The following is a 17240-nucleotide window of genomic DNA, read 5'->3' on the forward strand; positions in this document are numbered from 1 at the left end:
TCAGATAATAAAACCAAATAAATGACTACATAGTTTGTATTGTGTGCCTATGAATTAACCAACATTTATTGATAAAAAACATTTAGTATATATAGCATCATGACTGCATATTCACATATTTACATTAAAGGTATTAAAATGCGTGGCCGTCATCACCCTGAAAAGGTGATGATAAGTTATATGAATAAAATAATAACTTCTTTTTTCATATGGGGGCTGTACTTCCCCTGTTTGTCACCATAAGCGTTAACAGGAAGTCTATGGGGAAGTGGATGTCATTCTTTCTTTGCATGCTCTGGTAAATCGGGGGTGTTGGTTTTTAGTTTAAGAAAAAAATGCGATTATTTTAAATAATTTTTATTTTCTTTTTTAAATTTAAAACAAGGTTATTCCGTCAGCTATTATAATTTTTTTGTTGATTTACCTCTATTTTTCGTCTCTCTATTTTTTGTCCTCCTTGCTTTTGATTTGTTATTTAAACACTAATTTGATTTTATATTTCATATTTTTGAAACGTAACATCAATTTTTGGTAGTGCACGTGTCTGTCTGTCTCCTCATGAGCTTGGTGGACGTGATGTCTGACACCGTGTGAACTTGTTATGAGAGAAGCTACAGTTCTTCAATGAGGATATCAGGAACTTTATACTCATCATTAAAACCATTATATTTGAAGCAATGAGTTGTGACAGCGTTCCATCCAAATCAGAAGTCCAAAGCTGGGATTCACATCGGTTAGCAGACTTTCTGAAGAAAGTAAGTTGATTTTGCTTTCGATTAGATAATGAAACGAGAAATGTTATATGTACTATTGCACTATTTTGACCTAATACACTTTTAGCAGTTTATTATAATCATCTTTATAAAGCCATTAAATACTCCTGGATCTGACATAATTATGTATATGTATGTTTTAGTCTCTGTATCTATCTAACATTTTATTTTTATTGTCTAGAGAGGTCTCACTGGATGTGATAAGGTTGTAACTCGATATAACATAAATGGACAACGGTTCTTGGTATGTACCCCTGGGAAAAGTTTTGTCAGCCTTGCTAACTCCACAGTTCGTGGACTATGCAACCAGCTAAAAATCAAAATGTGTTTTTATTTAAACAGCTTTATCGTCCAAATTCTCGATTATAGCACATAACAAGGCTTCCCCTTGATAGCTGAATCATTGTGGTAACAACATTTCCCTTGATTCAAGAATTTAGGAAGTGCTTTTATTGGAAACTAAAACTACCAAGAAAGATTTAACTAGAACTTTAGTCGGATGTAATATCAAAATTAAGCCTACACTGTCAGAAAGGTGTCCCAAGGTGTCACTGGAGCAGGACCTTTTAAAAAGGTCTAATATGCACTCTTTGGTACCAATATATACATCTGAGGTAGTAATATGCACTCTTTGATAATAATATGCACCTCCGAGGTAGTGATATGCACTCTTTGGTACCAATATGCACCTCCGAGGTACTAATATGCACTCTTTGGTACCATTATATACATCTGAGGTAGTAATATGCACTCTTTGGTACCAATATATACATCTAAGATATAATATGCACTCTTTGCTACCAATACGCACCTCCGAGGTACTAATATGCACTCTTTGGTACAATACGCACCTGAGGTTCTAATATCCACTCTTTGGTACCAATATATACATCAGTGGTAGTAACATGCACTCTTTGGTACCAATATATACATCAGTGGTAGTAACATGCACTCTTTTGTACCAATATACACCCGCGAGGTACTTATATGCACTCTTTGGTACTAATATGCACCTCCGAGGTACTAATATGCACTCTTTGGTACAATATGCACTCTTTGGTACTAATATGCACCTCCGAGGTACTAATATGCACCTCCGAGGTACTAATATGCACTCTTTGGTACAATACGCACCTCTGAGGCACTAATATGCACTTTTTAATACCAATACGCACCTGAGGTTCTAATATTCACTCTTTGGTACCAATATATACACAGGCGGTAGTAACATGCACTCTTTGATACCAATATGCACCTCCGAGGTACTTATATGCACTCTTTGGTACTAATATGCACCTCCGAGGTAGTAATATGCACCTCCGAGGTACTAATATGAACTCTTTGGTACCAATATATACATCTGAGGTGGTAATATGGACTTTTTGGTACCAATATCTGGGCTACTAATATGAACTCTTTGGCACAATACGTACCTCTGATGTACTAATATGAACTCTTTGGCACAATACTTTCCTCTGATGTACTAATATGAACTCTTTGGTACCAATGCGCACCTCTGAGGTACTAATATGAACTTTTTGGTACCAATATATACATCAGAGGTACTAATATGCACTCTTTGGTACCAATACGCACCTCCGAGGTACTAATATGCACTTTTTGGTACCAATACGCACCTCTGAGGTACTAATATGCACTTTTTGGTACCAATACGCACCTCTGAGGTACTAATATGAACTCTTTGGCACAATACGTACCTCTGATGTACTAATATGCACTCTTTGGGACCAATACGCACCTCTGGGGTACTAATATGAACTCTTTGGCACAATACGTACCTCTTATGTACTAATATGCACTCTTTGGGACCAATACGCACCTCTGGGGTACTAATATGCACTCTTTGGCACAATACGTACCTCTGATGTACTAATATGCACTCTTTGGCACAATACGTACCTCTGATGTACTAATATGAACTCTTTGGCACAATACGTACCTCTGATGTCCTAATATGAACTCTTTAGCATAATACGTACCTCTGAGGTACTAATATGAACTCATTGGTACCAGTACCCACTTCTGAGGTCCTAATATGCACTTTTTGGTACCAATACGCACCTCTGAGGTACTAATATGAACTCTTCAGGTGCAAATGTGTACTTTTTAAAAGGGTACCACCCCAAATAGGGACCATCTTTTGACAAGTTTTTCTGACAGTGATATTAACCTTTAACCAATTAAAACATTTATATACACACTTTTATATATTTTTTCAATGATGATATTTATTTAATGACACACGTCTGGGTAAATAGTGAATTTGTCTAATTTTTTGTAGAGTATGTCAGAAAATGACCATCAAAAGTTTCCTAAGCTTCATGCACCGTGAGTACTGCTTTTTTTGCATATTTTTTGTATACGTCTTTAGATTTTGTCCTCATCTGTACAGTGTTTAATTAATGTCTAAAGTGTTGTTGCCACTAAAGTGAAGCAGGTCAAATAAAAAGCTTTAAACAGCTTTACCACATAAAACATTTACATTATGTATTTAGCCATCACTTTAATCCAGAGCAACTTACAAAGGACCAACAAAGAAAGCGATTCATACTAAGCAAGCATTAAGTTTTCAACTTGATTTTATAAGTTATGTCAACTTTTCTGAAATAGTTTGTTGAATAGACTTGCAAAACCAAGTTGTTTTAACTTAATTCTGCATTTCTTTACAGTAAACCTTTAACAAATGTAGTGATACCTGCCCGTTTTTTAGGATATCTATCTATTTGTGTGGAATAATGTAGCATTTGCACAGTATTCAACGACAAACGTTTACACTTTTTAAAATGTAAATACTTCAAGCCTTGAAAACAGGTGGAAACTTGCAGAAACACCACAGATGACATAGTAACATTAGGAGGAAACAGTGCACAGGAAAGATAAACCAAGACAAGCAGATGTGGCAGGAACCTTCACGTTGATGATGTAGACGCTGTTTTGTAGTGCATGATGCATGTATGGTGTGAAATGGTTGAATGCCCCTCACACCCAAACAACAACTAAGTTACAGAGGACTGTTTTGATTCCTCCCAAAAAAATGAGATGAGAAATGTGTCAGTTTATTCTAATGTCATAGGAAAGTCATTGCTGCTTGTTTTACTGAGCAAGGTTAGGCACATAGAAATAAAGAGATAGAAAATTATGGTTCTGTTACCACATCCTGCCTGAGCTGAACTCTCGGGTCGTACACACAGCAATCATTTCACAAAAACTGCTAAGATCTTACCTTAAGAAGATACCAAAACACCTAGAAATGAACATGCCACTAACGTTGATCGAGTTAAAAAGTTTAAAATGTTTGTATTTCTAGGCTTGTCTCCAAAATTTGTCAGGAAATCAACAAAGAGAAGAAGAGATTCTTTCCAACAATGCCAACAATAAAGTGAGTACATGCCATTATCAATTTTTTTATACACTATTTGGCCATATGGATGCACCACACACCCATCCACGTGTGCTTGCTGTTTTTTGTTGTTTCACACTTGTATTTGTAGCATTTTAGGTAAGAGTCAAAGGTATTAATAGATAGCTGTCACGAAACTGTTTTAATTCTTCTGCAAAAGCTTTTAATTAGATGTTAGGACATGATTGTGGTATTGCTCTCGTTCAGAGCATCAGTGAGGTCAGCCGCTGAAGTTCAGCTCATAGGCATGATATTTCAAAAGTGTAGCCTTCAGGCCCACAAGCTTATATGCAATCTCATGTTGATCTAAACCTGTATGAGTTTCTTTCTTTTGTTGAACACAAGACATTTTGATACACGAACACAGTTGACGGTACCCATTGACTTCCATAGCAGAAGAAACAAATGGAAGTCTTTGGGTGCTGTGAACAGTAACCATTATTTATCAAAATATCTTCTTTTGTTTTTAGAGTAAAGAAACTCATATAGGTTTAGAACAACATGAGGGTATAAATAAAATAAAAATATTAATCTTGATTGATATTAAAGGCGGGTGCATGATCTCTGAAGGCCAATGTTGATATTTGAAATCACCTAAACAGACACGCCCCCCTACCCCAATAGAATCTAGACCTACCCGCCCCACACATACGCAACCCAGGCAACAATGTCGGTTAGTAGACACGCCCCTTACTTCTGATTGGAAGTGTGTTTTGGTAGTCGGCCCGACTCCCTTTTCCAAAGCGTTTTTCAAAATCATGCACCCCGCCTTTAAGGGCCCAGTCATATCATTTTAGCACATGCTTTTGGTCATATGTGACCCTGGACCACAAAAGCAGTCATAAGGGGATTTATACATCATTTGAAAGCTGAATAAATAAGCTTTCCATTGATAAATGGTTTGTTAGAAAAGGAATATTTGGCCAACATAAAACTATTTAAAAATCTGGAATCTAAGGGTGCAAAAAAAATCATGATTGAAAAATCACCTTTAAAGTTGTCCAAATGAAGTCCTTAGCAAAAAATATTACTGATGATAAATACATTTCGATATTCACTAGTCAAAGTGGATTAAAAAAGTTCATTAAAGTTGTCCAAAGACAAGAACAGGAAATGCAAATTGACTTTTATTTAAGGTTTTGGTCTACTCCAAATGTTGACACTAGGGGTGCACCGATCTATCGTCCGATGATGCTTACTATGCTTCTCAATGAAATATGGTGAAATGCTGCTACATCCAAAAAGCCAGAGGGCGCTCTCGTGCAGAAACTCAGTATGCGCTGCAGATGAAGAACCAGACACACGCAGCCATGACACGCAGCTCCAGGAAATGGCTTAAGGATATATTTATATTGCTGTTCTCTAAACCTTTTCAGGTATTTTCATGATAATAAAGAATGTTTGACGAGTGTTGCTTTTTCAAAAGCATGTTATAAACGAGTCAAACTAACAGTAATTTCAGATCGATAAGGACTTACTGATCAAAAGCCCTAGTACATGAATAGTACTGTGAATATTATCGTCTGTGCGATTCAGAAGAGTTATCGGCCACGTATTATTAATGTATATCGACATTTATCGGTGCACCCCTAGTTGACACGTATATTTATGGGAGGAAATTTACAAATTATCTTTATTAAATGATTTTTTGTCATTAAAAATGTATAATTTTGACCCATACAATGTATTGTTGGCTATAGCTACAAATATACCCGTGCAACATATGGTACAGAGTCATAGTACTAAACAATTTATGATTTAAAATTAATTATTGATTTTGTAATAGGACACAACCAGTTCCCAGCTATCCGCAACCAACAGGTACAGATTGTGTAAAGATCAATATTTAATATTACATATTTTTTAAGATGAAGTTTGTAAGTTCTTCTTACTATTTTCAGTTGAGAACACGCATCATGACAATCAAGCATGGGATTCTGAGGAGTTTGTGAGTCATCTCTAATATTAGTTTTCTTGTATCTTCTTCACGAGAAGTCTTTTCAGGTTTTCCGATGGTCGCTCAATAGTTTGTCTTTTTTTGTGAAGGAGAGTGAGGACGATTATGAAAATCCGAATTCTAATAGTGAAGACGAGGCTAGCGGTGGAGATTATGAGACCCCTGAAGATGCAACAGACAGTGACAACTACGAGCCCCCTCCAAGTGAACCTCCCGATAACAGCCCACATATACTTCCTGCTAAATCCATGGAGAACAGCGATTATATCGGTACACAGATCAGTCACTATTCTGTCTTTCTTTGTATGCCTTTATTATGGTCTAATGTGGGACCCTGTCTGTGAAATCCAGGCTAAAGTGGCATCAAAGTTTATTTCAATCTTTGATATGATCATACCCAGTAGTCACTATTAAATATATCAAGGTTATATTTTCACTGAATGTTATGTAGGATGGTGTTATATAGAAAGCATCACAAAATTAATTTAGCTAGACTGAGTCACAAAAAAGTTTTTTTTAACCTATTTGAGGACACTTGTTATATCCTCCTTAACTATGTAGTACATCTGCTGTGACAATACATTGACATTCTGCCTGCCTATAAAATCAATATTATACTCATTGTAAATATCCCCATACCTTTATTTATCAGATAATAACCGTAGCCGTGGGAAGGGCAGGGCTCATCCACCTGTGCCTCCAGAACGCCCTGGACCCCCAGAACGCCCTGGACCCGGTCTACCTCTTCCTCCTGTAGAGCGACCAATTGTGAGTTCTTCATATTTTGAAACAGTATGTGTCCGTTTTCATCTCTTAAAGTCCTTTTTGAGTTTTCGGTCAAATAAACAGCTGTATTCTATAGGTTGGACAACATCCAAGAGAAGAGCGGACACCAAAAAGACCCCCTGGTAAAAAAACTGACTTGTTTGTCCAGGTTTATGGGCAAGGTCTATTTCTCTTATAAATCTTAACTACTGTGTTATGCTCTTTTAGCACCTGCTGTGGATCGCAGAACCAAGCCTGGAGCACAGGACAGAGCCCATCCTCCTCCTGTACCAGGTGTGTTGTTTAGTTCGCAATGCTTTTTTGTTGATATGATCTTATATGATTTATATCACACCTTTGGTACTAGTCTAATTCTCTCTGTATATGCTTTTGTTAATGGATGTTTATAGGTGGCAGTAGTTCACTGGACAGAGTAAGTTTCTTCTAAAAACAGAAGTTGCTGCTATGTGATTTAGCAATTTCCTGTTTGCACTTTTCACCACATGTTCTCAGCATTTACCAAAAAGCATAGCTGTACATAAGAAAAAAGTGATTTGGTCAGTTATTGTGGTATAGATCTGTAAAAAGAAAATACTTGGTCATCTACACTGTAAAAAAATGCAGCATTCATTTACCCTAACTTAATTTGTTTAAAAAGTTAAAGTAACATAAAAATACATGTTGATTTTACAAAAATGCTACATTTCTTTTTTTTTGACATAAAGTATGAATGGCCTCATTTCTTAACTTGGCCTTTTGCATCATAAAGCATTGTGCTTTATGAAAACTTAAAAATATTAAAGAGCAAAAGGTGTTTTATATGTTCTATATAAGCTGTCACTGTAAAAAAAAGTAAGTTTGCTGGTTGCCTTAAAATTATGAGATAATTCAACTTAAAAATATTACTTGAGGCAACAACTTGTTTTGTTAATATTTTTATAAGTTGAATAATCTCGAAAAACCAGGTTTTTAAGTTAAAGGAAAACACCACTGTTTTTACCTCAACTTAGATGAATAATACAATGCATCTTTTTTCAATGCGTGCACTTTTAATCTTTGTACAGCACGTCATGAATGTGTTAGCATTTAGCCTAGCCCCATTCATTCCTATGGCTCCAAACAGGGATGAATTTAGAAGCCACCAAACACTTCAATGTTTTCCATATTTAAAGACCGTTTTATGAGTAGTTACACGAATAAGTATGGTGGCACAAAATAAAACTTTTGTTTGGAGCCATAGGAATGAATGGGGCTAGGCTAAATGCTAACACATTCAAGAAGCGCTGTACAAAGATTAAAAGTGCACGCATTGAAAAAAAAATTGGTATGCATTAATTCATCTAAGTTGAGGTAAGAACATAGTAAAATATTGAAAAACTGTGTTGTTTTCCTTTAAACCAAAAATATTTTTACAGTGCATAAACATTCACAGAACTTTGTGATCTTATAATGGGAAAAGGTTTTGGTGTTTTTCTCTAATAGACATTTCTAATTTCTTTCTACAGGGTACCCAGCCACTAAGAAAGTAGGTGATAACTTACTATTTTGTACTTTATTATTATCACAAATCAAATATATATGACATATAAACCATATGAAATATGTCTGATGAAGCTACAAATGTAACATTTGGACATTTTAATGACTATGGTAGGATTTGTCTATTTGTAAGATGAACACAGATGTTTTTTATCATGTGCCAGCATTGCTGCTCCTCACAGACCTGCAGTAGAGATTCCAGCAGATCCAATGAGAATTCCCAAACCGTCACTCCCTCCATCTGGAGTACGTAGGAGCGCCTCATCCGTCACACCGGGCTATACTCAAAACAGGTGTGATTATTGAATTCGCACACTATCACATGAGATTTAGTGCATTTATCAAGCATGCAACACTAGTGCTTTCATTTTCTGTTCACTATCATCATTTCACTTAATTTTTTTTCCCCTAGCAAACAACTTGATCACAGAAACGAGGTAATTACATTTCACGACTGCAGTTTTTGAGTTCATATCACATTTTAACAAGTGATAAGTTTAACAAACTCATTTCATTTAGTGACTTTCACTAGTTACATGACACATAATTTTACTGTTTTTTGTTTGTTTCTCTTCAACAGTTTCAAGATGACAGTATGTACAAGTTCCCCCTTTTTTTATTAAACAAAGTAATAAAAGCAAACTTCTGTCTTTATGGTTGTATATCATTTGTTATAACACATTACACCCTTTGATTTCTACAGCTGCCAGACAAACCTCCAACACATTTCCAATGCACGCCCGAAATCCATCACCAAGACCGCCAGGAACACACGGACAGCCTTTTCAAAGAGACAGGCATGTATTCATATGAAGTCTTATGAATAGATTAATTGTTAATTTGTATGTTAAACAATAGCAGTGCTGTAAATAATAAAAAAAATCCTGTAACAACTACTGGAGTAAAGTGCAACCACATCAAGGTCATGATTACTACAGATTTGATTACCAGACGACACAAAAACTGATTAAATGTATATAGTAAATATGTAAATAATCTAAGTGAATAATCTCCTTGGATAAAAGTTTCTGGAAGATTCATAAATGTAAATAATTAGAAAGGTACAAAAGTTGTCACAGACCCGGTACCTTTTAAAATGATCCTCATATGTACCATTTTAGTTGAGTGGGGGACCAGTGCGTATCTTTGAGGAACCATTATGCACCTTTTAGGTACAAAAGTGTAAAGGTACCACGTTGTTCCTTCTTGTACACATCTTGTGTCTAGTTAAGGACAACACATCTCTTATCGTTATTTTTGGAACAACACACCTGGTGTTGTTTTAACACATCTTGTGTTGTCCCTTTTATTTATTTGAACACGAAATGACACATAATGTGTTAAAATAACACCTAATGTGTTAAATAGGGTAACGCAAAACAATGCATTAAAATTAACACGTCCTTTAAGAGTGTTATTAAGGTTAAATTTCATGCAATGCAAGATTCTGCTGTTATAAAAATAAATAAATAAATTCATGGATCTTATGATATTTTGCTCTTTTTCTTTTTTTTAACAGTGTTAGTCCAAGTCGATCGCTACCAGCAAAACTACAAGAGGGTGAGAATCAAAGCTATTAATTTTCTAAATTCAATATTTTTTGCTATATTTATATTAATGAACAAACTCCATCGCACACCTGTAGGGAATATGTGCATAGGAAAAAAGACCAACAATTAGGTCGTATCAGAAAGGAAAAAACTCCCGCACACTATCATATACTTGCAATTTAAAGAAATATTTATTCACAACAACGTTTCGGTCTCACAACCTTCATCAGGTACGTGATGAAGGTCGTGAGACCAAAAGGTTGTTGTGAATAAATATTTTTTTAAATTGCAAGTATATGATAGTGTGCGGGAGTTTTTTCCTTTTTGCTATATTTATATAAAATAATTAAACAACTATTCTATTTTTTTAATTGAAAGCTATGACCGCTCATCTGAATAGTACAAGAGCAGCACCAGCACCACCACCTCAGGCTGACATGGGGGGCAAACAGGTATGTTAAAATCCTTAAACTTAAGCAATAACGCCCATCAACCAGAAGATGGCGATTTTGTAATGCATTTCTAGTGAGGTGCTACTAAAATCACACAGGAGCTGGTGACTAGTGTGAATGAGCTTTTCTCAATTTCTCATATTTGGAGTAATTGAAATACTTTCCATGGATAATTCTTTAATAATTTAATTTCATTGCTAACTTTAATGCATTTTCAATTTTGAAATTTTCCATGAAGGATATGGATCCATCTTGGTATGTGGGACAAATCAGCCGGGGTGAGGCGGAGAGATGTCTGAGAAAAGTTAACAGGGTGAGATCAAATAAACCAGTTATTTGTATATTTGGCAAATAAAAGTATGCATTTTTATTTGTAACAGAGATTTTTAAAAATTGACATTTTGATCTCTGCTTGCATGCAAATCTCTCATATCAATGTTATGATATTTTACCATATCTGGTAGGATGGGACCTTCCTGGTGCGAGACAGCTCAAATCGCACCTCTAACCAGCCCTACACACTTGTGGTACTTTACCAGGATAAAGTTTACAACATTCAGATCCGCAGAACCCACGAAGGCTTTATGCTTGGCACTGGTCTAAAATCCTCAGAGGTACAGCACGAGCGCTTGTGTTTCTGTGTTTTATAATGAACTTTTCATGTTGCAAGAAAGACCAAATTTAGTAATGCTCTTTATTGTTTCTTGCAGACTTTTGAAAGGGTGATTGACATTATCAACCAGCACAGACACATGCCACTCCTTCTCATTGATGCCAAGAACCGAGTATCAGGTCAACAGAACCAATGTGCTCTGATGTACCCAGCCGGATATTAAATCTTTACCCAGGGATCATTTTTACAGGATGGAAATACATCATTGCAGCAACATCTCTTGATGGATATTTGATTCAATGTTTCTTTACTGAAACAAACTGATGACAATTACACAATTTCATGAAATTTCATATGTTTCAAATGTTTATACACACTGAAAAATCCTAGGTCGTTTCAAACCATGGTTGGGTCATACATGGACAATTTCTTGGTTAATTTAATACAAACCCAGCATTTTAAGAGTGTATATTAATATTGTTTCGCTATTATACAAGTTTTCATTATATCTCAAACTTATTAACCTAGGGTATTTTCTTCCTTTTTGTTTTAACTGATCTATGACTTTCTATAAGTGACTTTTTGTTGCGTTGGTGCCACGTGATCATTAAATCTGTATGTATATTGATAACGCAATAAAGATTACTCTATACATTTAATAATGACCAATGTACCACAATCTTTAAAATACCGCGTGTGTTTTCAGTTAATCCTGTAGTAATCCTCTGTATAAACTGTCGGCACTGGCATGCGCAAACTGATGTGTTAGACCTCAGTTTAATTAATCTTACTGTGTTCACGTGCCCATGCAAGCTCTCTTAAGGGGAAAACACAGCTCAACGTCTCCCCTTAATGCATTCAGGACAATCAAACTGTCATTGGGCTTACAAAACATCGATGTACAAAAGAGGATTCAGTTACATGATTGGCATGATTTGCCATAGGGCGTCAAAATATAATCCCGATTACATGATGGTCTGTTCGTTCCTGGAAGACGAGTCGTTTTGTTTCTCATACAGGTGGATATTTGATAACATGAAACAAATGACAGAAAATTAACAGATGACTCAATTACCCCGAGGTCATAACTTATGAAGTTATGATAGATTTCTACAGCAGAATTCACCCGCACAGTTTCCTTTTTTGCTTTTACTATTATGCATGACAAAACAACGTTTACAAATATGAAGAGGGTTGCATCACACTAAAATAAAGTTAAGCATGTTATGCAATCTTATATTACAGTTTTCCTTTCGCCAGTTTCCTATTGCCCAATTATGTGATGCAACAAAAATTACGACAAAGTCAAAAATAACGTTACTTTTTACGGCAAACAACAGCTAGCGTTTATCATTCTTAAACTCTGTCATAAATAGCCTAATAATTGTGTGTATAAGTTCGTTCACATCAAGGACAATACCTACTATATGAAAGTATAAAAGTCCTAAAATCAAAAGAAAAGTATAATGATAAACATACAGTAGAACATTTTCGTTAACTGTTGATGAGAAATGAAACACTGACAGCCAATCAAAATCCGTTCTGATTATACCGCTCGCACGTTCAAAATGTAAAAGCGCACGCGCTTTAGAATAAACATAGCGTTGTCTTGTCGTCCGTTATGTGTGCTACGCTGTAGTTATCTTTTCAGTTTTCGTTTAGTTATCACCACTTTTATCAGCATGTCTCTTACGAAAATTATCCATGCACAGTAAAGTTTACCACAAATTTACTATATAGCCTAGTTTAACCATCTGTAGTACAACTATAAATAGTAATAAATCCGCCCATAACATGAGTAAATCCATTTAACTATAACAAAATCATGGTTAGTTAGGAGTCTGAGAACTAAATCAAACAGTAGCTGCATGTCACTCGCTGAGCCTTCAGGTGAGACAGCAGGTGAATCTCCCGGCGCGTGCAGGAATGGGTGGTGCTCGTGCGATCTGTTTTACAATGTAAATTGCGATAGGGACACAGGAATGGCTTGAATTGAATTCGCATTATCGTCTGTGAAATGGCATTTCACCCCTGACTGTTTTAAGTGATTTTACAATGCAAACAAATGATTCTCCAACAACAGCACATGACCCATGTCTTTATATTAACGGTAAATTTCGTTTATAATACCACAGGTACTACGTTAAAAACGTTTTACATTGAGTCTCTTTATTTTTAACACATTTCGCTTAGCCTATTAAAAAATTCACACTTTAATTTTAATATGCTTTTGAAATATTTAAAATAAAATTATAAACACTTTACAATAAGGTTGCATTTGTTAACTATTATTAGATAATGCAATAGCTTACAATGAACCAACCAACAGTAGCCTACTTCTAACAAACAATACTTCTACAGCATTTATTAATCTTAGCTCATGTTAATTTGGACATTTACTAATACATTTATAAAATCAAACGTTATAACGGTTAACATTAATTATAATGCATCATGAACAAACATGAATAATTACCTAGAATGAATACATGTTGAAAAATATTGTTTATTCATGTTAGTTAATGCATTTATTAATGTTTACTAATACAACCTTATTGTAAAATGTAAAAAATTCAACAATGTAGGATACTGTATATTGCCAAATGTGACATATATGTTTTAGGGTTAATTCAGATAAAGTGGCACAATGTGTGTAAAATCACCATAAAGGTTTCATATTGGTTATCTTTAAATTTATTTATCAATTCGTTTTTTTATGATTTTATGTCATTCTCTTTATGAATTTAATCAAATTAATCCATTTTAGTCACTCATAAAACTTAAGCTATCGCTGATATATTTATCTCCCCCCGAGGGGCTAATCCACCCCCAAGCAAATGAGGGCTGAGGTGTGACAGTAGCAGCCAATCAGAGCACAGAGGGTGCTGCAAAACTTGTATAAATAGTTCAGGTGAGACAGGTGTCGCACCTGACTAATCTACCTGTGTCAGACATAGACACAGCACAACTGAAGAGCACCGTTGGAGCAACAGAGCACAGAACCAAAAAAACAGAGACCATGACGTCATTTGTACCCCAAGCCCTTTCACCCCAGTTTCACAACATGGGGCAGGAATCCCAGGAGTACAGTCTGTACAGTGACAGCTTCTACAACGCTCAACAATTACCCAGTCCACAGCCAACTCTGCCGTCCGCTTATGATTTCGGAGACTATGCCAGCCCAGCCTCCAACCCGTACCTGTGGTTTAACGGACCTGGGCTCACTTCAGCTCCTTGTCTTGGTGGAGGAGCTCAGCACTACAATATGACAAGGCCTTATTTGGCCACAGGAGGACTTGGAGGGACCGACAGTGGCTTTAGCTGGTTTTCTATGCCTTCGCAAGAAGACCTGATGAAACTAGTCAGGCCTCCCTATTCGTACTCAGCACTTATTGCAATGGCAATCCACGGAGCCCCGAACCGTCGTCTCACCCTTAATCAAATCTACCAGTATGTTGCCGACAATTTCCCCTTTTACAACAAGAGCAAAGCTAGCTGGCAGAACTCAATCCGGCATAACCTCTCGCTCAACGACTGCTTCATGAAGGTGGCCAGAGATGACAGTGATCCAGGTGAGAACATGTTTCCTGTGCCAGATTCATTAATTCTCTCTATGTGTTAAAAGTCTTCAAAGTACATAAAAATAATTCCTTCCTTTTTATTCCTCCAGGCAAAGGTAACTACTGGACCCTCGACCCAAATTGTGAAAAAATGTTCGATAACGGCAACTTCCGTCGCAAGAGAAAGAGAAAGTCAGATTCTCTGGCTGAAGAGGAAGGGAAGAGCTTTTCAGGAACAGACTCCGCACTGAACAGCCCAAAAGACGATACACCAGAAAGAGGAAACTCTCCAGTCTCCACAAGCTCAACTCCATGTCTCAATGGTTTCCTAACTCATATGGGAGACGTGGCTTCAGGACCCAGTAATGTCGGCAGAGAGGCTCTACTCCCGTCTTCTCTGCCTTTGCCTGTGGATGGAAGCCACGGAGCTTCTCCAACAGGGGTCTACGGCTCGTTCTCGCCGAGCGCTACCGTGCCACAATGGGACACCCACATCCCTCTTCAATCCAACATCTCCTCCTCCTCACCCACTCAGTACACAGATAGCTATAGTAACTCGATTCTCAACCAGTTCACCAACCAGGCCTATCCCGTGCTGGGCTCCACTGACTTGCTGTATCCACGGGAGGGAACGGAGGTGTAGCACACAAAAAAATCTGGTGGACACAAGGCATTGTGCTGTCGGGCATGTCCTGTGGGTGCAGGCACTTGGGGGGGCCAAATTCCCACAGCGGTATCTGAGTCAGCAGATCAGAGTAGATATGGAGGAGGTTACCCTCCTATATGGAGGCTCTCGGGACTCACTCACTGACTTTTGACTTTCTTGGTGCAGCTAAAAAACAACTCCCAATCTCATTTTGTTGTGTGTTGTTTGCAAAACATTTCGATTTTGTCTCAAGTGTCTGTTTTCAATGCAACATACAGAAATGCACTGATTTGTAATAAGTATGAATTTGTATCTTTTTGTCCATTTGTTTAATATTTTGTATTTGTGCTTTATATGTTTTGTGACTGTAATATATAATGTATTTGGCAAAATAAACCTGCATATTTACAATTTTTTAAATCTTTTTTTACTTGTCATACACTGTCAGAAGAAAATGGTCAAAAAAATCCCAAGCTGTCACATGGGGCAGTATCCTTTAAAAAGAATCATAATATGAACCATTTAGGTACAGATGTGCATACATTTGGGACCACTTTTTGGTGCAACAGTGTACTTTTTTTAAGTGTATACGGCCCAAGTGATAACCAGGGACCGTTTTTTTTTTTTGACATTGCATTATGGTTAATTAACAATAAATAAATAAATAAAATTAGTAGCTATTACACTGCATATTGAAATAAAAACGTTATTAAAATGAATATTTACACCTTATAAAAATGACTATAAAATCTTGAGTTAAAGACGTTAACACAGTAGTAAAATGAAAACATAATGAGTAATAGTAATCATTTTCATTTTGAAGTCCTCGATTTCAAAATGACATCAACAGCAGAGATGAAAATGTAGCCCAACACTTTCACCCACATTTCAGCCTTATCGTATAGCGGTTATCAAGATGTGATGTCAACGCTTGTAGCTTAGTTAAGCTGAAACTGCCTGGCGGTATCTGTCAATACAGTCAGTGATCCATTCAATACAAAAAAGTGAGGTGGGGAGGGAAAACTCCAAAGGAACCGTTAAACAACACGCCTTAAAGACAAAAAAGCGTGCAGAGAATTAGCAGGGAGAGAACACGATGTAATTGCCAACTCTTGTGGCTAATTTAAGACTAATCTATCTGATCCACAGAAACGACAACGAAAAACACGAGCAGCTCATGCGTGAAAGACAAGAACACTTATAAGCTAAGAAGAGAGAGCAAAAAGGTTGTCAAAATTGCCTGCTGTCTGTCATTATAGCCACTGACCCACACTAAAAGAAAGGTGAGAGAGGAATACAGCTAAAGAAACCGTTAAACAACAAACACTGGTTTGACAGCAAGAGTTACCAAATAATAAAACGATATATGAAGGAAAACTTGTTCCTCGGGATGTCTCTGGTTGCTATATAACAGCTATTAGGATGAAAGGAAATATTCCATTACAATTATTCACAAGTTGGGATCTAGAGCACTGTACTGTATGATGACATCCAATAAAAATTTAAGAATATGAAATTTTATTTAACATTTTTAGAAGCTGCAAATAGGCATCAAATCTTTTACTATTTCAAGAGTTGCAACGTAGGGATTATTTAATGTGATGGAATGGAAAATTCTGCATACTGCCAATTCATTATACGTTAAATTGTGCAATCAAATCCGTTTACTCCCTGAGGGAGTGAATCTACTGATTCAACATCATTCAACTAAACACAATAAAGATCATATAGAAACATACTGCTATGGTGCATGTCAAAACTTGGGAGTGAAGATAAAAAGTAAAAACAGATTCAACAAACTGAAATATTTTCTTCTGTTGTTATGGCATGCTTGACATTCATTCACTTTTTTTTGGAGGACTATACACATTTATACAAAGTGACATTAAGCTATACTTTTTTTATCTGTATTTGTGTTCCTGGGATCAAACCTGCTAATGCAATGCTCTACCAGCTAAGCTGTC

General features: G+C 36.4%; 2 protein-coding genes across 3 annotated transcripts; both read left to right on the forward strand.

The window, feature by feature from the left end:
* The first annotated feature begins 415 nt into the window (after positions 1-415).
* Positions 416-11732, forward strand: lcp2a (lymphocyte cytosolic protein 2a). Of its 2 annotated transcripts, none has more exons than XM_065287184.2 (21): positions 416-755; positions 955-1017; positions 3076-3122; positions 4102-4173; positions 5981-6015; positions 6096-6142; positions 6241-6421; positions 6804-6919; positions 7014-7059; positions 7145-7210; positions 7327-7349; positions 8422-8441; positions 8620-8748; positions 8868-8892; positions 9036-9048; positions 9159-9252; positions 9975-10015; positions 10384-10457; positions 10696-10770; positions 10922-11071; positions 11168-11732. In XM_065287184.2, exons 1-21 carry the CDS (start codon positions 678-680, stop codon positions 11291-11293), a joined length of 1521 nt encoding a protein of 506 aa, XP_065143256.1. In that variant the 5' UTR covers positions 416-677; the 3' UTR covers positions 11294-11732. The 2 variants fall into 2 exon arrangements, with proteins under 2 accessions (XP_065143256.1, XP_065143257.1); XM_065287185.2 differs by having other exon boundaries at positions 6244-6421.
* A 2203-nt stretch (positions 11733-13935) lies between these two features.
* Positions 13936-15679, forward strand: foxi3a (forkhead box I3a). The gene is made up of 2 exons (XM_065287809.1): positions 13936-14642; positions 14741-15679. The coding sequence occupies exons 1-2, from the start codon at positions 14090-14092 to the stop codon at positions 15271-15273; spliced, it is 1086 nt and encodes a 361-aa protein (XP_065143881.1). The 5' UTR covers positions 13936-14089; the 3' UTR covers positions 15274-15679.
* Positions 15680-17240: the final 1561 nt, after the last annotated feature.

The sequence above is a fragment of the Paramisgurnus dabryanus genome, chromosome 18, assembly GCF_030506205.2.
Source record: "Paramisgurnus dabryanus chromosome 18, PD_genome_1.1, whole genome shotgun sequence".
In the NCBI taxonomy this organism is placed as follows: domain Eukaryota; kingdom Metazoa; phylum Chordata; class Actinopteri; order Cypriniformes; family Cobitidae; genus Paramisgurnus; species Paramisgurnus dabryanus.